Raw genomic sequence first — 14,085 nt, 5'->3', positions numbered from 1 at the left:
TAAACCGCCGACGAAAAACATGTGAGCAGTCATTAAAAAGTAAAGAGAAAGAGGAAATACAAACACACACAGATGTGGTTTACAATCAGGAATATGTATTCATTATTTTCAACATCCACTTGAACAAAAAATCTCATCGTCAGTTTCATAACTTTACTGTTTCATAAGTAACATGAAGTCTCAGCAAGTTTCAGTTTGAATTGCTAACGCAATTGATCGAAATTTGTTGTTTGAAAATGAAAAAAGCTAAATACGAAAATTTTGATAAGTTAGAAATATTATGAGCCGCCAAAGCTGATCAATTTTTAGGTCAAGAGATGTTTAATTGCAAGTTCTGATAGTTAAACATGATTTTTTTTCCTTTTTTTCCCGTAATACAGTTTTCTACTTTTTTGTTAATAGAGTAAATGGTACGATTTACTCAACTCAAAAAGTTTTTCTTTCGTATCCGAATTTACAATGTTTTCTTAAAGTAGCAAATATTGTTTCATTACTCCTATAAACTCAGGAGACACCAAAATAACTAATTTAATAAAGTCTTGAAAATATCTCTGGCAATTGTTTTAAAGCAATTCAAGGTATTGCTTATTTCCGACCTAAAAATAAAAAAAACAAAATGTGAACAAATGTTACATCCCCTGATCGAAGTTAAATTCAACGAACGAAAAAAAATTCGAAACTGAAAAATATGTCGTGAAACAGCAATTTTTTATGTTTTCTCTAATAACTTTAGGTTAACAATTATTTTTTGCTTATTTTATGTTCAGGAAATCTCGATTTTATCATGATAAGCATTTTCTCAGGCGTGTGTGCCTTGCTAGAACTTATTATTAGATATTACGTTAGCGGAGAATGGCTATAACTCGTGTAAAAATATATTTATCAATTTAATAGTACAGCTTTACAATTGTCTGACTAAAATTACATAATATGTCATCTCTGTAACTTGATTTTGACTTTAACATTAGTAAATTTGGAGTTAGGTAGGAGTTAAAAAAAAATTAGCCTTTCTGTTCTTAATGACAACCCAGTTTTTTTCATTCAAAACAATCATATAATCAATCCGAATGTCAGAATACTTGCTAATGATAGTCGAAATAACAGAACATCTTTAATGAAAAACTTGAAACATTGAAAAAAGGTTTGAAAATTAAATGAAATTTTCCATAATAAATTTTTAAAACTGCCATACTTTCCGTTTCAAGGCACACACCAAAGTTGCTATAATTTCCTATAAATCTCGTTTATTCACTACCAATGAGAAACTAACTTGCAAGGAGAAAATTGGTTCAAATTCATACTCTGAAAATTGGTCGTTGCAATAATCCACAGTAATTTCCTCATAAAATGGAAATTTTGTTGAAATTTGAGCCGCTCATCCTCCTCCTCCCAATCCCCTATTTCTTCAAATATAACCCCCACGTTTTTCTTCCACTTTCCAATTTTTTTTCAATCATTTTTCCATTCTTATTTCGGTTTCCCTTGGGAACTGAAGATGATGCCCGTTAAAAAAAAACAAATTATGTTTTGGAAACATTCCGCAATCTTAAAAGGAAGAAAAACGTGCAGAAAATTAAGTTAATCGAGCCGAGATTCAATAGAAAAAGCTTCTAATCGAAAAAAATGTTTTAGAACTCATTTTGTACTTCCCTTTGCAAGTGGACTCCGCAATGGGACTGGGATGAATTATTCAATAAGAAAAATTTCAACTTGCACGAAAAAAGTTCAAAAATCTAGAAACTTTCATGGAATCACTGGGAAGGTAATATGAAAACTAAAAAGTGTAGAAAATAGCTGGTTTAAAATGGATATTATGGAAATTTTTTTTAAAGAAGAAAAAATATATTTTAATTTCAAAACAGCCAAGATAGTTCAAAATCATCTAAATTTTTTTCGTAAAATATCTGAACTCTCACAATTTTTTTGTAAAAAAAGTCTGTTTCACATACTTTTTGAATAGTTGAAACGCCTGATTAATGATCCTTCCAATGTTTTTAAAAATTAATTTCATGAAAGCTCATCAAGAAACTTCTAAACTTTTTCAATTGTGAACATTTTTTCTTTAATTAATTTCAGCTTATCACAATTATAATACGTAGCTGTTGGAAAAGATGCTGGTTCACCTATCTTCATATAAAAATGCTCGATTTTTCACATTTCTTCAAAGTTTTATTTTTGTTTCAGTCGTAGGCTTTGCACCCGTATATTAGATTACCGGCTCAAGGGACAAGATATCATAATTTCGCTTTTCACACCTGACATATTCGAAACGAAACAATTTGATTTGTGAGCAGTGTGAAAGTGTAGTTTAGCCGCATTTAGATATTTCTTCAAATGTTTCATCGAGTTTTTAAACTTTACTAGTTGAAAGGTAATTTTGATCAAATTTATTTTGCAGTAGGTTCATAAAATTTGTATTAAATGAAATAATTAATTATTAGACTTTTTTTTTAAGTTCCCAAACCAAAACATGTTGTTTTCAGCTTACAATTTTCTCATTTGCTCTATCAAAAAAAAACCTTCAACTTAAGTACTTCTCTTTACGTCAAGCAAATTTCTCAAATATAAAATTCTGTTAAAATGATAGGTTTCTCTCATAGCGTACAATAATTATAGACATGAATATCAGAAACTAGCTGTTGTTTCACTCCAAGCATTCATAATTATCACTGCTAGACAACTTGAAAATTCTGAGAACCTTGAAAAAAATTCGGTTTCACAAAAAGAAACAAGAAACAATAGAAACAGAAAAAGAAACAGAAAACAGAAAAAGAAAAAGAAACAGAAAAGAAACAATAGAAAACTTAAATTTATTAATTTGTGTCGCAGTAACGATGCTTTTTGCTATTTCATTTTTGCTCTCTTTAAGGTGTTCTGAAAGTTAACTCTGTTTGGTATTTAGTACTATTTCATTGATTATATATTCAAATTGTTAAGCCGTTTAAAAAATCTTATAGAAAGAAGACGGCTATGAACCACTTATTTTCGCATAATTCACCAGCAACTGGCGTCTCTCCAGCGTGCCACAAATACATACAACAAACATCAAAATTGGTACAGATGTGATAGTAATGCTGAAGAGGGTTCGTAGTCATATGGTACTGGAAATTACTGACATTATCACTAATGTACAAATAATAAGAACTACCTGAAACAGTGAAATATTTTACCGAGTTCCAGTTTTTTTCAAGATAAACAGAATTTGCAAGCCTAGTTCGTTAGCAGTGATAATTATGAATATTTGAAGTGCAACTATAACTATTTTCTAATATTCATGTCTATAATTATTGTACGATTTGAGAAACCTATCACTCAAACAAGTTTTGCTACTTGAGAAAGTTGCTTGACGTAAAGGGGAAAAATTGTAAGCCGAAAAAAATCACGATTGGTTTGGGAACTTTTTAAAGCAAAATATTTTACGTCACATTTGAATTTTTAAAGCAAAATCAAGAAAACACAGATATTTCTAATTGTAATGAAAAGACGATTTTAATGTTTTGCTAATGTAGTTGAATATTAAAAAATTTTCAAATTTTTACAACTTAAAAATTTAGAAGAAATTCAAACAATTTGAAATCGAAGTAAGATGTTTTTGAGTCACTATTAATAAATAAAATTTTAAAAAAAACAACTAGAGTGTCACTTCGTGTCAACTTTTTGAAAAACAGCTAAACTCCAAATGTTTAACTCGTCGATTATTTTTTGTAACCATTTTTATTGTCAAACGCTTTGTTTTTGGCAACATTTTCAATTTGAAATCATAATTCTACTTTAACTTTTAAAAAATAATTAACCTTCTGGGAACAAATTTTTTACGGTTAAAGACAGAAAAAGAACTGCAATGTTTTTTCCTGAATTGAAACAAATTTGAGATAATTCTGCAACAGTAAATTTTTTTCAACAATTATTTTTTTGAAAAATAAATTATCCAGCCTTAAAGGGAAAATTATCACTAATTATATTTTTGATTTACATCGTCTATTGAATTAAAAAAATATATTTTACCTGCCCATCAGGCCAGAAGGCGATCTACGCCTACGTCGGGCCTACCGCGGGAGACGTCAATAATGACAGAAGCTTAAATTTTAGCATTAAATCTGACTGGAATTGTAAAATAGGTAGGCAGCCTTCCTGCGTGCCTATCAGGGATGTGCGGCAACTGAACATGTTATTGCCAAACGATAAAATCTTACTGAACCGTCAACTGTCAGCTGCCAAAATTGCTAGTTTTTTTTTAAATATGCTACAAAACTTTGCTTAAGAGAAAGTTTCGAAGGCAAGATGGCGCAAATCCCTACAATAGAAATTTCATCTGGACCGACAACTACCGGGTCTAGTAAGTAGAACAATCTTGGTAATAATGTGAGTTTTTTTGCAAAACAAGCTGAAATGAAAAAACCAAAAAAAGTCAGCTGCAAAAAAAATTTGAAAATATTTTGATGTAGCAGTTAGATTCAGAAATTGACAGTATATAGACTGAAATGAAATGAATCCTGATTTGCCCCCATATATTCAATTTCGGAACCTCCCAATGAAATGGCATTCGTCATTTTTCATCTCTCTTTTCTCTTCTTTTACATTTGTGTGTGTGTGTCTCTATGAGTTATATAGCTTTCCTTTCATTCTTCACTCTGACTCCGCCCCCATCCTTCTTTTTAGAATCTTCTTTTTTTTGAAGAAAGTGTTCCGACGTCTTATTGTTCTAATCAGATTATCCATGTCTCTTTCATGAGGAGCAAAAACGTAGAAGTCTCGCGAGGAAAATATTATAAACAGGCTTTTTCCGCCTCCTTTTCTTTTTGCTTTTTTGTTATTTTTTCGGTGTTTCTGTCCTCCTAATTGCTCTCTCTTTCTCTCTCATTCTCTCTCTCTCTCTTCCTCCGCTAAGCTCCGCCCAGTTTTTTGGTGAAGACGTAGCCTAGAAGAAGAACTAGAAGAAGTTTAAATAGGACACAGCATTCTCAACTCTCGGTGTGTGTGCTCTCATGAACTTTTCGGCCACCGATTCGATATTGGCATCAACGATAACAACGGTGATTGGTGGAGCTGGAGTTTTGGCAGAAGCAGGCGAAGCTGAACTATCTGGTGATGATGATTTTTATGAGCTGACTCCTGTAGAATTGGTGAGTTGTGTTACACAGAATAAAAAATTAGATTCAAAAAATTACTGTTTCAAAAATTGGATTTCATTAATTAAACTAAGAAGTAAATAATACATTATTTTGTAGGGTTTCAAAAAAGCCAAGTCCTCTCCAAAATCTTAAATTCCTTGAACTTGTGTGGCACCACACATCTTTCAAAAGTTAAAACATTCTCCACTCTTTCAGCGGTTTAATATAAGAAAGTATAGTTTTCCATTTTAGTTCACTCAAGAAATACTAGGGGCAAATATCATAGATGCACTGTACAAATAAATTTAACCAAACAGTTGTTGAAGGCGAAAACGTTGCATTCTTATTGAGGAAAATGTTTTTTGAGATAACTTTTGACCGGAAAAATACTATACTGTTTTGAGATAACTACTGATTTTTTAGTATTTTATTGACACATCCTGTGTTTCCTTTTTCAAAAGTATGAACTATTTTCTTGTCGCATGAGAAATTGAAAAAGCTCTAAGCTTGCATAGCAGCACAAGTGTCTTTCAAAAATTAAAATGTTTTCTACTGTTTCAGTGGGATGATATGAGAAACTACAGTTATCCGTTTTCAATTCTTGGATTAAACCGTGAAACATCATATACATACATTATTCTTATACTGCTAATTTAGATTAAAACAAAAAGTTCACAAATTTAATTTCAAAAAGAATTTTATTTTGTCAAATATTACCCCCTCCCCCCCGGAAAATCGTAGGGTTGCAAGTTTGTTTTTGTGTAAAAGTGCATTTGACTAGCTCAACAATAAGTTTGTGAACTAAAATACGATCATCGAGTTTTCATTTTTCCATTAGAGCAAATTGTTCTTTTCCGGTGCGCAAAAAGTTATTATTTTTCTTCAAACTGTAAGAGGCAGTCAAAACAAATGCAGAATCATCCCTAATTTTTGCAACATCACTGAAACAGACAATATTTTTTTTACAAAACCCAATGAATAGAAGACTCAGCTGCCTCATATTCTGTAATTTATTTTTTGCTTGCCTCTGTGACAAATATCTTTTAGAGTTCTTGTTATTTAATTTTTCTCCGATTGCATGATGAAGTTGTTTATCCATCGTCATTTCCCTGTCTTCAAGGGTCTTCTTAATCATTCCAAAAAATCATTATTCTGAATTATGAGAAGAAGCTCTCAAAAAATTAACTAAAAGCTAGGAGGAATGGGAGGAATTATATGAGGTTAATATTTCGACTTGACCTGGTGAAGAGCACATATCCTAGTAAATGGGAGTTCTTTTTTTGGGATTCCGCATATAGCCTAATTATACAATGTCTGGAACTTCTGAAAAATATTTCCCAATTCATAATTTCAACGAAACCGTCATGCGGAGCATCCTACGTTTTTGGGCTGTCGCTGAACCCGGAAAATGCCGGGCGCTATCCCACAGATTTTCACTTTGAGCACCAATGTTTGTATCTTTAAATTAACCTTTATGTTTATTAGTTTAGTCACATGTGATCAATTTATTCCATCATTGAATAATGCCACCCTACTTTGCAAAGGTGTGACGTCGTGCACGGCCTCGGTGTCTCGTTACAAGTTATATTTCATTGTGTTCCTTCTGAATTTATAGATTTTCAGTCAATTTTCTATTTCTTAAGGTACATAGTTCCATATAAAAAACCATTTTTTTTTTAACTTAAAACAATGTTAGTATAAATAAGAGAACAAAGCTCAATCATGGTTCAACGCATTTTCGAATTAAAATTCCACAGAAATTTCATTAAAAATGCTCCATTGTCCTATTAGAGGTCTCGTTCTTTTAATATCTCCCTTTCCAATTTTAGACTCTCTGCTTTTCAATCTCAATTTGTTGAAATTTTTAGCAATTTTTTTGTGGATTAACACCCAGAGATCAGAAAACTTTCAATGGGAAAGGAGGAATAAAAAGGATTGAGTGAGAAGAGTAATTAGACATTTCTTCTGCTTTTTTTGAAGACAATTATCTAGTAGGGATTTGTCTGAAAGCATGCGGCTTTCCTGGAAAATTCGATGAAAATGAATTGTTTTTGGAAGTTTTTGAAGAAAAGTTGAAGAACATTTATTTACCTAGGTTTTCCACATAAATCAAAATACCTAGTTTCTTAGTTTTTTAGGACAATGTATGTAATTGGCGCGTACCAATGAACTAAAATTTCATGAACGCCCTTTAAAAAAATTCTTGAAACTGATTTAATTTCTAAAAAAAAATTTGTTCACTTTACAAGATTTTTGACAATTTTCGTTTTGGAACCCGAGAATGTTCTTTAAAATTTCTAAAAGACTATTATCAAAATATATAAACTGTAGAATAAAGATTAAAAATTAAAATTTTATTCGACACTTGTCATATACAAATATTTGAAACTGGAAAAATTTTGAAATCTTCTAAAAAACTTCGCCGATTTCCAATTCAATTATTGAAATTTCATTTATATTCGGAGCTTTAAAAATACGAGAAACCGAAAAAGTTAAAAATTTTAAATATGAAATTAAATTTTGCCTATTATTTAGAATTATGGGAACAATCTGAGAAAATTTTTTTGTTGAACTGGTGAAATGTATACGTGTTGCTTTTAAGACCGGCTTGAAACAGTGCAGCTAATTTCGCAAAAATTAAAAACTGATTTGAATGTAGTTTTATATATTGAGGATGTGAAACAGTAATTTTTGTATTTTTGAAAAATAATGCCTTACTGATGTTTATTTCTCACAAGTTTCTGGTTTTAGTAAAAACAAAAAACGATAAAAATTAAGCTACCATCTTTTTGCAAAGTATTTTTGCAAATGTTTTAAAAGAAAAGGAATTTGCTGAAGGCATGAAGTAATTCAAGAGCTGTACTAAACAAATTGGTTCTAAGGACAACTGATCATTTGATGGCATTAATAGTTGTTCTCAGTATCCATTATTGCATCGATTTTGAGAAAGCATTTGCAAATGGATGTACCCTTAAAGTTGTGCATATTGGCAGAGCCTCTTCAGGGACAAAACCTTTTGAAGATAAATTTTTATTAATAAAAAAATACTCTGCAGTTTATCAAACCCCGATTAGAATAATCGGTATGTCAAACCTCTTAAATTTCACTTCGAAACAGTAAAAATTATTTTAAATTTTCAGATAATATGGTGCATGCTGTATGCAATTATAGCCTTCATGGCAGTTGTTGGAAATCTTCTGGTTCTCTACATAACACTGTTCAGATTAAGGTGAGTCTACTAACTATAACATTTTTTTTTCAAATTTTGATACAAAAATTATATTGTACTAGTAAGGTAACCCGGTGGTATCCCTGAGTAAGCATTATAATTTCCAGTCAAACTTCTAATAAATTATATAGTTCTGTTAATGCAATTTTAAAGCATCACTTAAATTTTAAATCCAAAAATGCATCAAGTGTGACCGCTTTCTCTCAAAAAATTTTGCGAATTTCGATCTTTCAGACCTCCGATAAACTCCACTTTACACAAATCTCACATTTTTCCATAATTCTTAAAGATCTCTATGAAATCCAACACCTCAAATTTTGTGTGTTTTATGTTATTTCCGGAACCCGGAAACACTAAAAACCTACTGGTTAGATCCAGTGTTTCTCACGCTTCTTGACAGTTAGCAGCTTTTCGCAAGAATATTCTGTTTCAGCGAACGAAAACAGGATGTTTTGTTGAATCTTTGTTAGAATAAGCTATCAGTTGGAATGTCAAGAGTGCTTTGTTAGAATAACTTTTGGAGGCGAAATACGTGCAAGGGTTGAAAATGTTCGTTAAAATATATAAAAATTGAAGATTATAGAAAAAATATAGGAAAAAGTTGAGTTTGATCGCTATATGTACAAATTAAAAATCAAACTGTTTCAAATAGATTTTTTTATATAATGAGAATATGAAACAGTAAATTTTGTAGTTTTGAAAAATAATTTTTGTTTAGTTTAATGTTTCTCACTAATGTTTATTTCTCACAAGGTTTTGTTTTATAATAAAAACTATAAGCTGGATAAAAATTGAAGCGTGTTTTCCGGATAAAAAAACAAATCAATATTACCATCACTGTTTGAAAAAAAAACATATTTTTGGAACAATTCCAAAATCTTGAAAGTAGTTCAAAATTTTTGAGAATTTCCTTTATTCGAAAAATATTAAATTACTTGTTTATTTTCATGTCAAAGTTCATCTGAAAATAATAATAATATTTTTTTTTTTGCAAATTGAAATTGGGAAGCCAAATTGTTCACTGTTTCAACTATTTCGTATATTTTTACTTGAAACTTACACAGTGTTTTAACATTGTTTTGTCAGAAACTCAAGTTTCCAAAGTTCACAGTTGAGATGTATTTCATTACAGAGTCCGTTCCATCACAACCTACTTCATTCTGAACCTCGGATTTGCTGACCTCTTCACTGGTATTTTTGCGATTCCCTTCAAGTTTCAGGCTGCTCTTTTTCAAGTTTGTTTTTTTTACACACTTGAAAAATGTTTTTCTAGGTTCACAAAACTTAGAGTTTTTTGTTTTGAACTGAGAGAATCTGTTTCCGGTCCGAAGGCAGTCTTGTTTGATTTTTATAAATTGTTACTGGTTTGAAAAAGAAGAAAAACAAACGGGACTACTACATTTTGCAACATTGATCAAAAAAGGCGCTGAAAAGTTTGAAAGAAAAACACCCAATTGAGAGCGATAAATCTTTTTTTAGTGTGAAGGAGAAAAATAAAAACAAGTTGTTCGACTTTTCAAGTAAAGATTTTAAAATTCTGGGGAGCTCTGTTGAACTGTAACAGATAACAAAAACATAATTTGGCAATTATTTTTAATTTAAAATCGAAATATTCTAAATTACTATAGAAAGATGTTACCCTACTATTACAACATTTTGAAACTGTAAATTTTTTAAGGAAAATTTTTTTATTACCAAGTGTTGATATGAGTAATGGGTGAACATTTTAAAAATCGCAGATTATTTTATTATTCTGTTCAGAGCATCTTTAGTTTTTGTGAATTTCTACAACATTTTTGGCATTTTTCTGAAAACACATAGCTATTGGCTGAAAATCTTGTTTTCGTTACTATTTTGTTAATTTCCGGAAATGAAATCATGAAATATAAAACCTGACCAACTTTTGACAATTACAAATTTTAAGAATTAATAAGATACAGTTAAAGTTTACACGAATTCGTTCGAAATGGGAAAATTAATTTATAATCATTTTGTGTTGAAATGACTTAAAGTAGTACCGAAGTGTGAGACTTTGCTTTTTTAGACCCAAAATGGTCCAAAACTACCAAATTTCGTAATGAGACACTCTGAAAATTATTCAAAAAAAAGTTATGGCCCTCAAGTGTTCAGGAAAAAATTAAAAAAAAAAACACTTTTAAAGGTGGAGTACCGAAATTTGAGAAATATTTTTGAATGACTCCAAATTTACTCCTAATTCCGAATATCGATGTGAAAAAAATTGTATGTTTCAAACAGCTGAAATATTAATGATGTAATTCGATTATAAGTTCATCAACTCCGGAATAAAATCTATGGATTCTTCAAAGATAAACGAAACTGTAAAAATTTTTACAACTTATAAAAAACTAAAAAGGTCATGTGGAGAAAAATCTCCATAAACTAATTAAATTTTTGAAATAAATTGGATTTAATCTTTTGAATATAGTCATTGAACATTAAACTCGCGTCAGTTTATTCTAGTAAAACTTTGAAAATTCTGAAAAATGCTGAAAAAACTATCATTTGGCAATGGAACCTAATTGCATTAAAAAAACAAAGTCAAAAACACATAATTAATAATTCAGCTGTTTGAAACAGAAATAACTTTGAAAAAGAAAATCGTATTTACTGTTATGAACAAAAAAACATTTTATAAATGAAACATTAACAATTCACATGGGTGAACTTAAAACTGGATAAATTTAACGGAATTTCTATTGGAAAATATCTCACATTGCTTGCTATAACAATTTTGCAATTTATAAACTAATATTTCTAAAGAAAAACTGAAAAAAAGAAATACTTTAAAAAAAGACAAAGAAGACAATGTTTAATTAAAGAACGGAATTTTTGAAAAAAAAAGTTGAAAGAAGCACCGACTAATTTTTGAATACATTGTGTTTAAAACCACAATGAAACAGTTCAGAATTTTGATTAAAAAAAAAACGAAATGCATTATAAAACTTTTAAAAAATTCGGAATTACTCTTCAAACACACATAAATTTTAGGAATGGTTCCTGCCGCGATCACTCTGCCGGATAGTTCCATACGTGGAAACAGTTGCTCTGACAGTTTCAGTCTTCACACTTGTGACGTCAGCAGTTCATGAATTCCGTACAATGTTCTTCTCGAAATGCTCACAAATGAGCCCAAGATCTGCAAAACGATGTGTACTTTTGATATGGATAATGGCGGTTCTTGTGTCTCTACCACATGGATTGTTCCATAATACATACGAATTTCCAGATGACAATAATACTTCAATTGTACAGGTACATATTTTTATAATTTTTTTGATCTTGTGTCTGCTGCGGTCCCCGTTTACTTAAATCAGCAAAAAAATATCTAAAATCTAGGAGTGTGGGAATTAAAAATTAACTAAACCGATTGAAATTTGTCGCGAAAATTGAAAAAATAGTAAAAACATTATTATTTGCTGTATTTTGAATTTAAAGTTTGCTCTACGAAACAGTAAATTTTAAAAATAAATTTTCAGATTAGAACAATCACAATTAAGCTCGTGGGAAAACTTGAAAAGGAAAAAATAGAAAAATGTATTTTTCTGAAATAAGAGTTAAAAAATCATCTTCTATTTTTATGAATCGCTTCATAAAGTTTCCGTTAATTTAAGTGGACACAAGTAACCTAATCAAACAAATTTCATATATGTTCAGGTTACTTTTTCCAAATTTTAATTTTATTTTTTCAGTGTCTCCCAGTATATCCTGATGCTGGTTGGTGGAAAACATACAATGTCTACCTTGTCATAATCCAATATTTTGTTCCAATGATTATTCTTGACACTGCGTACACAATGATTGCTGTTAAAATATGGTCATTGAGTCAGTCAAGAGTTGAACTTGATGAAACAAAAATGGCAACCCAGAAGGTTAGTTTTTTTTGGTTTGAATTGGAATTAGTTTGCATGGTTTTCTTTTTCTTTTATTTTGAGTTCAAAAATAGTTTTTTTTTTTAATTTGACTGTTTCAGGATCTTTGTAAATAAAAGTGAAAACCTGCAGGACTTTGATTAGTATTTTCTTTTCTTTATTCAAAAACAATTAAGCGTATGACTAATGACTAATTCAGTTGGTTTTAAAAGTGATTATTGTTTTAGTTTTCAATCATTCTTCAAGAACTGTACAGTTTTTATTGATCACCGAAAATTTTGAAAAAAATATGTACAAGAGCAAATACTTTCTCAAATAATTTAAAATTTTAAAATTGAACGGAATTTTGTTTTTGTGGTAAAAAAATTCTTAGATGAATTTTTATGGTATGTACATATATATATATATATATATATATATATATATATATATATATATATAAGATTAATGATTGCCAAAAGAAATCTGGCCAACAAATAAACGTTCTGAAACAGTTTTTTTTTGGATTTGAAACCACCAAGAGTTGGCAGAAAACAATTTTATAATTATTGCATTACACCGTAAATTTAACCTACATTTTTTATCAAAACCCAATTTCTCAAATAATTTTCGATTGCTGTGATTTGCTTCTATTCCACTTTTAACTCTCACTCACTCTGCACGTGTGCTCTTCGATAAGTTCTCCTTAAACTAATAGTTCTTTTGTTTAATCCCAAATATAGATATCAGTGGTATCAATGGTTTCACCAAACACTCAATTATCGCAGCTTATGCGTACTCTCATCATTGTCGTTGCCTGTTTCTCATTGTGTTGGTTTCCATTGGAGACGTATCTACTTTTGAATGAATTGAAACCGGAAATTAATGGATGGAAATACATCAATTTGGTGTTCTTCTTTTCACATTGGCTGGCGATGAGCAATTCTTGTCTTAATCCAATTATTTATGGACTTTACAATGTGAGTTTGAATTTTAATTATATTTTTTCAATATTGCTGTTTAGTTGTGTTTGGAAAATTTTTAACAAAAAATTTTCAAGTTTTTTTTTTCAGTAACTGTTATTTATTTTTTGAAATTTTTAGAACATCCACAAAGTAATTTAGGTAATTTTCTAGATTAATGATCAAATTTTCATTCTTGCGTATAATGGACCTCCATTAATTTAAGAACAACCTTGCGCCATCTTTACCATCTAGTCGAAACAGTAGTAATTGCAACAGTATTCAAAACTAAAGCGATTTCTTGGTAGGTAGGCTTCAGACGTACGATGCCTGCCTTTTCTCTGCATTTTTCCCGTCTCAATTCTAGGCACCATTTTATGGCCGTAGCAAAAAAAGCCGTGTAAAAGTAAAAATATAAAAAATAAAAATAAAACTTTTTCAGACAAAATACAACGAGGAATATCGTCGTTTGTTTCGCCAAATTGGATGCATTTGGCAACGGCAGAAAAGTTTGGACGATTCGGTTAGTTTTTTTTTTATTTAGAAAAAATAACTACGAAACTCCGATGAACAATTTTTACCGTAAACCAAAGCTTGATTAACAGTAAATATGCAGGATAGTTGTAAAAAATTGAAAAAAGAAATTCAACTCCAGTTTTTACAAGTTTTCCAGAAAAACTTTCAAAATATTTACAGATGAAACCGGAGCGTCGTTGGAATTCTTCAAATGATTGTCAAGATCAACAGGAAATTGATCAAATTGTTGATATTCCACCAGTTATTTCTACAAATAATCTTTCTCCCTGAACGTGTATTTCTTTAATGATTCTACAATTTTGTGTCAAACAGAGTAAATAATTAAATATCAATCAGATCGACTTCTCAAGTTTTTGGTATACAATTTTAAAAACAAT

At 30.1% G+C, this 14,085-nt stretch overlaps 1 protein-coding gene and 36 non-coding genes across 38 annotated transcripts; 14 read left to right on the top strand and 23 right to left on the bottom strand.

Moving 5' to 3' along the window:
- Positions 1-200: 200 nt before the first annotated feature.
- 21ur-12865 lies at positions 201-221 on the top strand. Its single transcript, NR_053615.1, has one exon.
- Positions 202-222, top strand: 21ur-8151. The gene has a single exon (NR_053614.1).
- On the top strand, positions 205-225 carry 21ur-6981. Its single transcript, NR_053613.1, has one exon.
- Positions 226-527: 302 nt separating this feature from the next.
- Positions 528-548, top strand: 21ur-11381. The gene has a single exon (NR_053612.1).
- An 88-nt stretch (positions 549-636) lies between these two features.
- Positions 637-657, bottom strand: 21ur-1052. Its single transcript, NR_053611.1, has one exon.
- Positions 658-1,064: 407 nt separating this feature from the next.
- On the bottom strand, positions 1,065-1,085 carry 21ur-4695. Its single transcript, NR_053610.1, has one exon.
- On the bottom strand, positions 1,066-1,086 carry 21ur-2664. Its single transcript, NR_053609.1, has one exon.
- Positions 1,087-2,381: 1,295 nt separating this feature from the next.
- 21ur-1688 lies at positions 2,382-2,402 on the top strand. The gene has a single exon (NR_053608.1).
- Positions 2,403-3,090: 688 nt separating this feature from the next.
- 21ur-6716 lies at positions 3,091-3,111 on the bottom strand. Its single transcript, NR_053607.1, has one exon.
- A 709-nt stretch (positions 3,112-3,820) lies between these two features.
- On the bottom strand, positions 3,821-3,841 carry 21ur-7803. Its single transcript, NR_053606.1, has one exon.
- A 1,068-nt stretch (positions 3,842-4,909) lies between these two features.
- tkr-3 (G-protein coupled receptors family 1 profile domain-containing protein) lies at positions 4,910-14,076 on the top strand. Of its 2 annotated transcripts, none has more exons than NM_001356922.2 (8): positions 4,910-5,123; positions 8,252-8,340; positions 9,473-9,575; positions 11,350-11,613; positions 12,051-12,230; positions 12,953-13,189; positions 13,614-13,694; positions 13,868-14,076. In NM_001356922.2, exons 1-8 carry the CDS (start codon positions 4,986-4,988, stop codon positions 13,976-13,978), a joined length of 1,203 nt encoding a protein of 400 aa, NP_001343603.1. In that variant the 5' UTR covers positions 4,910-4,985; the 3' UTR covers positions 13,979-14,076. The 2 variants fall into 2 exon arrangements, with proteins under 2 accessions (NP_001343603.1, NP_001343604.1); NM_001356921.4 differs by having other exon boundaries at positions 12,998-13,189; positions 13,868-14,025.
- Positions 5,214-5,234, top strand: 21ur-6908. Its single transcript, NR_053605.1, has one exon.
- Positions 5,364-5,384, top strand: 21ur-6813. The gene has a single exon (NR_053604.1).
- On the top strand, positions 5,710-5,730 carry 21ur-6196. The gene has a single exon (NR_053603.1).
- 21ur-9238 lies at positions 5,996-6,016 on the bottom strand. Its single transcript, NR_053602.1, has one exon.
- 21ur-1084 lies at positions 7,256-7,276 on the bottom strand. The gene has a single exon (NR_053601.1).
- On the bottom strand, positions 7,372-7,392 carry 21ur-8383. Its single transcript, NR_053600.1, has one exon.
- On the bottom strand, positions 7,532-7,552 carry 21ur-12498. Its single transcript, NR_053599.1, has one exon.
- 21ur-8774 lies at positions 7,662-7,682 on the bottom strand. The gene has a single exon (NR_053598.1).
- 21ur-7187 lies at positions 7,663-7,683 on the bottom strand. Its single transcript, NR_053597.1, has one exon.
- 21ur-9368 lies at positions 7,728-7,748 on the bottom strand. The gene has a single exon (NR_053596.1).
- 21ur-7471 lies at positions 8,161-8,181 on the bottom strand. The gene has a single exon (NR_053595.1).
- 21ur-15554 lies at positions 9,108-9,128 on the top strand. The gene has a single exon (NR_053594.1).
- 21ur-13901 lies at positions 9,407-9,427 on the top strand. Its single transcript, NR_053593.1, has one exon.
- 21ur-10559 lies at positions 9,408-9,428 on the top strand. Its single transcript, NR_053592.1, has one exon.
- On the bottom strand, positions 9,939-9,959 carry 21ur-10908. Its single transcript, NR_053591.1, has one exon.
- Positions 10,612-10,632, bottom strand: 21ur-9153. Its single transcript, NR_053590.1, has one exon.
- On the bottom strand, positions 10,615-10,635 carry 21ur-6061. The gene has a single exon (NR_053589.1).
- Positions 10,629-10,649, top strand: 21ur-10286. The gene has a single exon (NR_053588.1).
- Positions 10,630-10,650, top strand: 21ur-7123. The gene has a single exon (NR_053587.1).
- Positions 10,873-10,893, bottom strand: 21ur-11818. Its single transcript, NR_053586.1, has one exon.
- 21ur-11568 lies at positions 11,195-11,215 on the bottom strand. The gene has a single exon (NR_053585.1).
- 21ur-13117 lies at positions 11,747-11,767 on the bottom strand. Its single transcript, NR_053584.1, has one exon.
- Positions 13,367-13,387, bottom strand: 21ur-3365. The gene has a single exon (NR_053583.1).
- 21ur-3367 lies at positions 13,370-13,390 on the bottom strand. The gene has a single exon (NR_053582.1).
- 21ur-3769 lies at positions 13,371-13,391 on the bottom strand. The gene has a single exon (NR_053581.1).
- Positions 14,029-14,049, bottom strand: 21ur-10378. Its single transcript, NR_053580.1, has one exon.
- Positions 14,077-14,085: the final 9 nt, after the last annotated feature.

This window comes from Caenorhabditis elegans, chromosome IV (assembly GCF_000002985.6).
Source record: "Caenorhabditis elegans chromosome IV".
NCBI lineage: Eukaryota > Metazoa > Nematoda > Chromadorea > Rhabditida > Rhabditidae > Caenorhabditis > Caenorhabditis elegans.
This window is presented reverse-complemented; position numbering and strand designations above follow the sequence as displayed.